Source organism: Dysidea avara, chromosome 1, assembly GCF_963678975.1.
Source record: "Dysidea avara chromosome 1, odDysAvar1.4, whole genome shotgun sequence".
NCBI classification, from domain to species: domain Eukaryota; kingdom Metazoa; phylum Porifera; class Demospongiae; order Dictyoceratida; family Dysideidae; genus Dysidea; species Dysidea avara.
In genome coordinates, this window is record NC_089272.1 from 10,320,832 (window position 1) to 10,331,050 (window position 10,219).

Here is a 10,219-nt window from a genome sequence, read left to right on the forward strand (position 1 = left end):
TGTGGCTGTAAGAGTCAAAGTGGATGTGGTGCTAGGTGTGCATGCAGAAAGGCACACTGGAAGTGTACAGAACTGTGCAGTTGTCACTGTGAGAAGTAACACAGGCATGAACTACATGTATGTATTGACAATATACCATCACATTTCAAAGTTGATTCAGTATTTTGAGTGACTGCATGTCATACATAGCAGCTATATTGTTTTCCTAGCTTTATGTTAATAAAACCATCTGGTGGCTTGTGTAGTTTGTCTAAGTAGCATAGTTGTACTCAAAATGCATGTTTAGAAGGTGAGATATTGGTAAATATAAGTTTTAAATAGCGGCCATTTTAAAAATCCGAGGTGGCGGCCATATTGTATTCGGAGGGAGTGGTTCCTATCAAAAATTGAAAGCTAAGGTGATGGGTAACATGTGGAAAAAATTTGGTGCTTTTGTCCAGAGTGTCCACATCCATCTCAAATCTGGCCTTAAGCTGCCTGACTATAAGTATTAGTTATAGTACAGTACTGATGCTATACTTTGTTGTAGATATTCATTGCTTTTAAAAAATGATCACTAAGTGTATTAGAATTATCATCCTATACCACTTTGAGAAGTAGAACATAATCAAAGATTTTAAATATATCCTAACAATATATACGCCTTGTTTCTTCATAAGAAGATCTGTCTTTCTAAGTTTTGTCTGTCATATGGTTTTGTTTCCCCTTTGTCACCTCTCCACCAGAAGATAATATTTTTTTCCACCAGAGCAATGGTTGCTAAAATGTCACAAGCCACTCGAGATAGTAATAAAAGTTGCCTTTGTTCTTACAAAGGTTATATAATCTTTCAGCATTTGTGCTGTAAAGTCTTAATAAATGTCCACCTGGTTCCACTTGGGGTACTTTGACAGGGGCGTAGCCAGGGGGGGTTCAAAGGGTTCGGACGAACCCCCTTTTCAGAGTTAAGTTTTTTAAATCGTGATACTGGTTAACTAGAACTGAATTAACTTACACAAATCCACTGAAATGGGTAGCTACAGGTCTTCAGGCAGAGGAATTCAAGTACCTCTACTCGCTATTGCGAATGAATTTATAAGAATACACATGTTTACACGTGTACACGTGTACACGGCCCCAGACCCCCGCTGTGGAGATTCTATACTTAGGGCAGAACCCCCCTTTTGGAAATCCTGCCTACGCCCCTGTTTGAGATAAGAAAGTCACTCTTAGGCCTCCGGGAATTATGCGGGAATAATTTTGGGAATTTTGAAGTTCCTTAGTATTCCAGAATTATTCCAGAATAATGGGGAATAATTGGAGAATAATCGAGCATAAAACGAGAATAATCCAGTATTTGTTTCAACACTGACTTTGTTTATCTGCAGGATTTCTCTTCCAATCTACATGTTCATAAGGACGATGCCTGAATGATCCCCTGGCTACAATTCAGAGTAGATCACGTGCATATTATTGCACCAATATATTAGAGTTGTGAATTGTGTGAAATTCTATGGCGACTACACGAGGTGATCCTACTGCAGTAAGCACTAGTACTGTGATAGATGCGCTGAATGGTGACGAAGAATCGTCAGGAGCGAGTGAATCTGAATATGAGAATGCCAGTGACGCTAATTCGAGCAGGATGGAGGACACGACAGAGCAAGGAATGGACCAAGGGATAGAGAGTGAGCAAGGAAGCGAACTTGCGTCTAGTAGTTCATCCTCTGTGCCTAGTTTGTTAAGCGTTCTTCGGGCTCCTCGGTTATCTGATCTAACAAGAAAGAGAAAGACACAAACTAATTACGGAAAACGTAAAAAAACTTGTACTTCTTCATCTGCTAGTTCAGACCCAAAGGGTGTTAAGCCCCAGGATCGAGTAAAGAAATTTCCTGATGAGCAGCTAAGTGTTTCTGCAGGTAAATTGTTCTGCAAAGCCTGCAGAGAAGAGTTGAGTTTGAAGAGTTCTAGTCTTTCAAACCATTTGAAGTCCCAAAAGCATAAAGATGGTAAGAGAAGGCTACAAAAGAAAGAGGCTACTGAACAAGATATTGCAAAGAAATTGGTGAGTTACAATAAAGAAACTCATGCTGTCGGAGAAACTCTAACAGAAAACACTCAAGTTTTTCGTGTCAAGGTTGTCTCAACTTTTCTCCGTGCTGGTATTCCTCTGAATAAGTTGGATATATTTAGAGAACTGTTTGAAGAGAATGGTTATCGACTTACTGACAAACGCAACATGTTTGATTTAATTCCTTTCATTCAAAAACATGAAACTGATGTCATTTCTGAGGAAATTAAAGGAAAGGATGTCTCCGTTGTGTTTGATGGCACTACCCGTTTGGGTGAAGCGTTAGCTATTGTACTTCGTTATGTCGATGATGGATGGAATATTAATCAGAGGCTGGTTCGTCTACAAGTTGTGGTAAAGAGTTTGACTGGTGAAGAGCTTGCAAGAGAGTTAATATCTGTGTTGTCAGTTCAATACAGCATCGGAACACAGCAGTTACTGGCTGCCATGAAAGATCGTGCATCTGTTAATGAAACAGCTCTTCGAACATTGAAAATTATTTATCCCAGTCTTCTAAGTGTTGGTTGCTTTTCACACACTATTGACCGTGTTGGGGAACACTTTTCAACTCCAAACCTATCTGAATTCATAACATCCTGGGTAAGTTTATTTTCTCACAGTCCAAAGACCAGAATTTTGTGGCGTGATCAAACAGGGAAGGCAATGGCCACCTACAGTGCAACTCGGTGGTGGAGCCGCTGGGAAGTTATCGAACAAGTTTCTGTCCAGTTCGGTGATGTCTTTCCTTTTTTACGTAGAGACGATCTTGGGTCAACGGCAACAACAGCAAAGTTAATCACACATTTTACAGATCCCCAAAGGAAAGCTTTACTGGAAGTTGAGCTTGCTGCCATAATTGACTGGGGAAGACCATTTGTTAAAGCAACCTATTCCCTGGAAGGAGATGGTCCTTTGGCATTGGATTGCTATGAGAAAATTGAAACGGTTAAGGCTGCAATCAACACTGCACATACTCCTAATCTTGAAGCAGTTGCACGAAGATTGTCCTCAAGTGCTGACAAATGTTTGCTGCAAAGGGTCTTTCCCACTTCACGTTCCAGAGGATCAACTTCTGCAAGTCAGTCATTGCAGCAACGGATCGTTCATTACGGCTATACATGTGTACAACCTGGCCTCGATTATTTTGAGAAGCACTTTAACTCAAATCTAGACACACTGATGGCTTTCAAAGCTGCTAGGCTCTTTTCACCGCCCAAATTAAATGATCTGCAACCGAATGCAGATGCAGTAAATGGCTTAAAACATTTTCCTTTTCTGAATTCAAAACCGATTCTTGATGGACTTAAAGAAGAGCTTCCATCCTACCTTGCTAAAGTGGTGGACATTGATACAAACATTGATGTTCTACAATGGTGGAAACAAAATGAATCGGTCTTACCATGCTGGGCAGCTGCTGCACGTAAAATTTTACTTGTACAACCTTCATCTGCAGCATCAGAAAGAGTATTTTCTTTATTGAAGTCTTCATTCAATCCACAACAACAGAGCTCATTGGTAGACTATATTGAAGCATCATTAATGTTGCAATATAATGCACGCTGCACATCTTAGGATTCTCAGCTAAACTAGATAACTGGTACAGTACAATTCACTATACTTACATTAGTTTGTGCATTTCAGGATGTATGTTGTATTTAAAATTATGGGAAAATTGTAAATCTGATGAGCATAAAAGGAATAATTTTGAGCATAATGAGATGTTTTGGAGGGAAATTCGGAATAGCATAATGAGTTAAATTTGGAGCATAATTCCCTGAGGCCTAGTCACTCTTTAAGGTTCCTATGACAAGGAGAAAACATCCTGACCACCTGACAGAATCCTGTAAGCATTCAAATGCTAATCAGATGACTGCAGGTTCGAGGCTGCCCAAGTCCAGTCATGGATTTTTTCTCCTTTATTCACCTTTTCAAACATACTTTCTGCAACAACTTTATTAAACAGGCTGTAGGACCAGGTGTCCTACACACCTTCAGCACTTGTGCTGTAAAGTCTTAATAAATAAATAAATATGTTTAAAGTCAGACTTTAATGTTAAAGATATAGTCAGTTCACCAATCAGGTTCCTGCTAAATCTCAAATAACAGCTGCTGCAGTACTAAAAATTTAGTTTAGTTCTAGTATTGGTACTATAAAGCTATTTGTTCAAAAACCTAAAAACAACACTTTTCTAGTATAGTTCCAGTTTTTAAACTGGATTATAATAGAATTATAGTTTAGTTCTAGTTCCTAGAAATAAAAAGAAAAGGCTGTACTAAAACTACTTTTAGTTCTAGTTCTAGTATACTAGAAAAACACTAGCAGGAAGGAGGCTGCTAAGCCTGAAAGGGGTCAAGTGGGCGGCTAGCTGTCAAACTAAGGTTTAATACTGAACGGATGATGAAAGGCATATGTGACCAGATTTGCAAAAGGTACATTTTTCACACACAAAATTTGACCCATTTTTTAAACTTTGAAATTGAAGCTTCATAACTTTATCATGACATATAATTGCCTGAAATTTCCATAAGTGTAGCTACAGTACCTGACTGAATTTTGATACTAAGTGCAAGTGAATCAGTATAAGGAGTCAAGTTTTGTTTGCTGGTATGTAAAATAGGTGGAAAAGGTAGTTTTCGCAAATCCGGTCACATAAGCAGCACAGATTCCCACTTAACTGAAAGGAAAATGGTGAGCAGAAAAACCCAGAGTCAGCCTCCGCACAATGTGAAAAAGTCAGGAGGCATTAAGCCCGGATGCGCTAATTCCAAGACAGGAACTTATAATTATAAATCCTGGCGCATAGTTAACTATACGATTGAGATAGTCGTTTCATATTAAACCGTTGCCGACCGTTACAGAGATCTATGGCGGCTTCCGGATCGTCGGAGGCTTAATATGTAAGTAGTAGTATATACACATGCTGATTATGAAATATCCTGATATTTTCGTCGCTGGATAACTGCTCTGTCAAGACCATGATCAATCGAGGGCTCTGTGTGATCTAAAAGCAAAACTTTCTCTGTATACCATTATCTGTAATTGTTGTTTTCTTGTTGTACTTAAATTTGTAACCCCTTTTATGTTCAGTGATGGATTCTTCTTTGAGCAACTATACAGCCGGGATCGGGTATTTTTGGGGGGAAGTACCTGCGAATTCCCTGAATTTCTTAGTATGATGTATCAATTACTACAGGCAACTGACGACAAACATTGACTCGTATAAATTTTCCTTTTTCCCCTCTGCAATTAAACTTTGGAACCCCCTTCCCCCCTACATAATTAATTCCCCTTCCCTGGATAATTTTTGTAACAACTTAAGTAATTATATCTGTGCATTATAATCATTTGTGATTTCTGCACAGTAAAAACAAATAATAAATAATTACGCCAGTGGTCTCCGTTAGTAGAATAAATAGCAGGGAATATTCTAGGTAATATACTTTTGGCCAGGAAAAACCTGATTGCTTGTTTCTCATCCCCCTTTTACACCGCCTCTAATTTCATTAGTACAGTATAGCTCCGTTGCTGTTATCAAGGGGGCGGATCCAGACTTTTAAAAGGGGTTCAACTTCAGTCTAGCTGTAGGTTGAAAACCAAAAAAAAAAAAGGTCATCACCTACTGACAATAGCTGCCCCTCACCATAGATGCTCTCACCAACTATATTTCCTTATTTATAACTAGATACATAGCTTGCTACACCGCTCCTCAAAAGACTACTGTGACTGCTCTATTATAGAGTATCTCAATTTGACTGCTCTATTAGAGTATCTCGAGGAAGAGAGGCTCTCTCAAAAGGGGGGTTCCATGGAACTCTTTGAACCCCCCCTGATCCGCCCCTGATAAGGGACTCTTATTATGGACTCTTGCTGTTATCATTCAATGTAATCATATCATTTTACAGCCGTGACAGCAAATGTCAATTGCACGTGGTAAAACATACACTGTAAGTACTAGTTCTTAAAGGCTTTAGCTAACCCTAATGCTGACTGACAGCTTGATTTGGAGTATTTTCTTTAATAATAAAAAATGAAAAACGATCGGCTCCCGCCAGCAAATTTTTATGGATGAGAAATACACACTCACACAAACACACACACACACACGCACGCACACCAGGTACTCATGCACACGGTGAAAATCATACCTGTTGCCTATAAGGGAATATGCAACTATGATAGTCAATGCTGTTATTTCATATGCCTCCAGTGTCCTCCTATGATTTAATGTTATGTTTTGCAGTGAGAGTATTTGTAAGATGTCATCTTCAGTTTATGGAGAATCACTTGTTAACTTTGTGTTGAAGAATGAGCAAGGTAATGTTGTTACTGTAAGATGTATATGTTAAATATAATGTGCATGCATCAAGGACCAGAACTGCATTGTAGTACATTACCGATATTCACAGACTTGTGGTAACTTATGTGCTTATTATGTGATGCAACATTTCTCATCATCCAAAATCCTGAGCTTAGTGGTAAACTGATTTCCTATCTTTGGTTCTGTTAGAATTATTCACCTGTAGTTACTATAGAAAAGTGCTTAAATCAATTATCAGTAGTTTGTATAAGAGGTGGTAAACTTGACCTAGTTAGACTAGTATTGGATTACAAAAAACATGATACACTCAAGACTACACCAGTTAATCAGAGTAGATTGTCAGAAGCTACAAATGCTACTAATTGATGGCAAGCATGAAGAAGCCACAGAATGGCTCAAAAAGCAGGTAAAATGTCATCCACTAAGAAAAGCATTTTCATCTTTTGGAAGTTTTGTAAAAGACTTTTTGAATCAATGCCAAGACGATGAGACACTTTTTACCGATGTTAAAACTGAAACAGATCCAATTCTACAATGCTATAGATCAATGCTGCAGAAATGCCATGAGCACTTAACAATTTCCCTCCGCAGAGATCTAATAGCAATGGTCACTTCTGGTAGTGTAACACTGGACCAATATCAGAGACTACTTGATGACTATGACAAGTAGTTAGTTGTGATAAAAACTGGTCAAACAAGTTAATATGTTAACATTTGTATCTTTAGTTGTATAAAACATTAGAGATGGTACAATTTAACTTTTCTGTGCAAATAATTATTTACCAGTATGTAATTGTTAAATTTTTTATGTAAGTGGTATCTAATCCAAAACAGCCAAGCTGTAAAAAAAGGTGTGGCTCTCAAAAATCCATGGTGAATATAGATGTGAAATCCAAGTTGGTGGCCAAGAAATGGCTATGATGGTGTAGGTAAATGGCAAAATTTTTAATAACAACAATTCAGGTGAATTTGTACTACCTCCTCCAAGTTTCACTGAAGCCTCAAAGCTGGCCTGTGGCCTGCTCTTTACAAAATAATACAAGAAGAAGTGATATCTAATCCAAAACAGCCAAGCTGTAAAAAAGAGTGCTGCCCCCAAAAAGCCATGGTGAAAAAATGTGAGATCCAAATTGGCAGCCAAGAAAATGGCTGTGATGTAAATAACAAAAATTTTAGTAACAATAATTCAGGTAAGTTTGATAATGAGTTGTACTTTTACCTGCCTTTTTATTTACTACAGGAAAGAGAAACGAGATGAAATGCAGCCGTGGGTTTAAACATACATTTTTTTCAAACTTTTATGAACCTTTTCTTGACAGGCCAACAGTATAATGCTATCCGACAGTTATTCAGTTAATCCTTGTTACAAACTGCTATGTATCTAGTTAGTAGAGAGTTCAGCTACAAACAAGTCTTCTTAAAAAATGTCATCTGTGGACAAAGAGGTGACCCTCTAGAGAGCTTAGCTACAGTAGAGAGTTCAACTACAAAGTCACACTGTAGAGTGTGCAGCTACAAACAAATCACCCTGCATGTAGAGAGTTCAGCTACAAACAAGTTACGTGTAGAGAGTTCAGCTATAAAGAAATTACTGAGTAGAGAGTTCAGCTACAAGCAAGCCATCATGTCACTTGTGGAGTTCACCTACAAACAGGTCACCTTGTAGAGAGTTTAGCTACAAAAAATCATGATCACCCTGTACGTAGAGAGTCATCTACAAACACAGTAGAGAATTCAGTTACGTACAAACTAATCACTCTGTACAGATTTCAGCTACAAACCAATCGTCGTGTGGAGAGTTTAGCTATAAGCTAGTCACCTGGTAGAGAATTCAGCTTCAAACAAGTTACCCAATAGAGCGTTCAGCTAAAAACAATACACCTGTAGAGAGTTCAGCTACTTTTGTAACTAAGTTATGTAGTACACTAAAGTTACAATAGTAACATGGGTGACTTGCTTGTACCTGGACTCTCAATAGGATGGCTTGTTTGTAGCTGAACTCTAATTTGTTCACATCTGAACCCTCTACAGATAACTTATCTCTAGCTGAATTCTCTACAAGATATGCTAAACTCTCTACAGGGTCATTTGTTTTGTAGCTGAACTCTAATGGTGACTTGTTTCTAGACAGGATGGCCTGTTTGTAGCTGCACAGGGTTATTTGTTTATAGATTAACGTAACTTTCTGCAGTGTGACTTTTTGTACTTGAACTCTCTACTGGATGATTTGTTTGTAGCTGAACTCTAACTTGTTTGTAGTAGAATCCTCTACTGGGTGACTTGCTTGTAGCTGAATTTCCACAGGATGATTGGTTTACAGCTGAACTATCCTCTCTACATTTTGTAGAGGAATTCTTTACAGTGTGACTTTTTTTGTAGCCAAACTCTCTACTGGGTGACTTGTTTGTAGCCAAACTCTCTAGAGGGTGATTCACTTGTAGCTGAACTCTCTACCTGAACTCTCTACTGGATAACTTGTTTGTAGCTGAGCTCTCTACAGATAACTTGTTCGTAGTGGAATCGTCTACAGGGTGACGTGCTTGTAGCTGAACTTTCCACAGAATTTGTTTGTAACTGAACTCTCTACAGAGTGACATTTTTGTGGATGAATTCTCTACAGTGTGGCTTTTATTTGTAGCTGAACTCCCTACTGGGTGACTTGTTTGTAGCTGAACTCTCTAGAGGGTGCTTTGCTTGTAACTGAACCCCCTACAGAGTGATTTGTTTGTAGCTGAACTTGCTTGCTACTGCATGGGTGATTTGTTTGTAGTTGACTTGTAACCAAATTTTGTTGCAATCTGTTGTGTTGATCATAAGTTATCAACACAAATACAAAATATTCACAGAATTACTTTCATATATTTACTGACTTTTGTGTATAGCTTTATTCATCATTCTCATTCAATGCACATGGTCCAGGGGAAGCACCCACCCAAAACATTCTACTTAAATTCCAAACCCCACAGAAAGTCCTGGCTATACCCTTGAGAATTCGAATTGAAAATGATTTTACATACAATCCAGTGGCGGATGAAGCACGAAGCCAGGGCACATGCCCCCCTCCCCCCCCAAAAAAATTAAGATCGTGATACTCTTATATAGCAGTCAGTCTAATAGAACAGTCACTGTATTAATCCTCTACAGTAACTGAATATACTGTATATGAAAACTGGAGGACCATCCCATGGGCACATTTAGCCACTAAAGGCCAGTTAGGAATTTTGCAGATAAAAGCACACGGCCCTTTGTAAGCCATTTTATATGACAATTGGTTCATAACTGAACTACTTATAACTGTCATGTACTGATCCCTACAACTCTAGACCAGTGACCACTTAGCACTATTATTTACACATTTGTGCATAAACCTGCTCTACATCAAAAATTAACATGCACCCCACCCTCCCCTCTCCTCCAGACCCCCCCCCCCCCCCCCCTCCCCTCCAGACCCCTGTTCCATATGCTGGTGTGCCCACTTGCCAAACTCTGGATCTGCCCCTGCATTCAGTCTCATTCTTTTAGTTTTAGTATTATTGCACATGAGTAGGGATGCGGCAATTATGCCAGCATAATTTCAGGCATAATAGGTATGTGTGGGAATCAGGAAGTATGCTAGCATTTTGAAGTGATTATAAAGCTTTAACAGTAGGAAAAAATGACCAGTAGGAAAATCTGCAGATTGCACAATTCCGTTAAAAAAGATTGAGGTACTCCAATAGAACAGTCAGAACTCTAATAGAACAGTCACTGAATAATATTTACTCTAATAAAGTAGTCACATTGAAATGAAATACTCTAATACAGCAACCAGCTAAAGAATTCAAGACCATTTGAAGCTTAAACATCAATG

The 10,219-nt window shown here is 38.6% G+C and overlaps 1 protein-coding gene across 1 annotated transcript; it reads left to right on the plus strand.

Moving 5' to 3' along the window:
- The first annotated feature begins 1,492 nt into the window (after positions 1-1,492).
- On the plus strand, positions 1,493-3,622 carry LOC136256474 (uncharacterized). Its single transcript, XM_066049479.1, has one exon. It carries the CDS (start codon positions 1,493-1,495, stop codon positions 3,620-3,622), a length of 2,130 nt encoding a protein of 709 aa, XP_065905551.1.
- Positions 3,623-10,219: the final 6,597 nt, after the last annotated feature.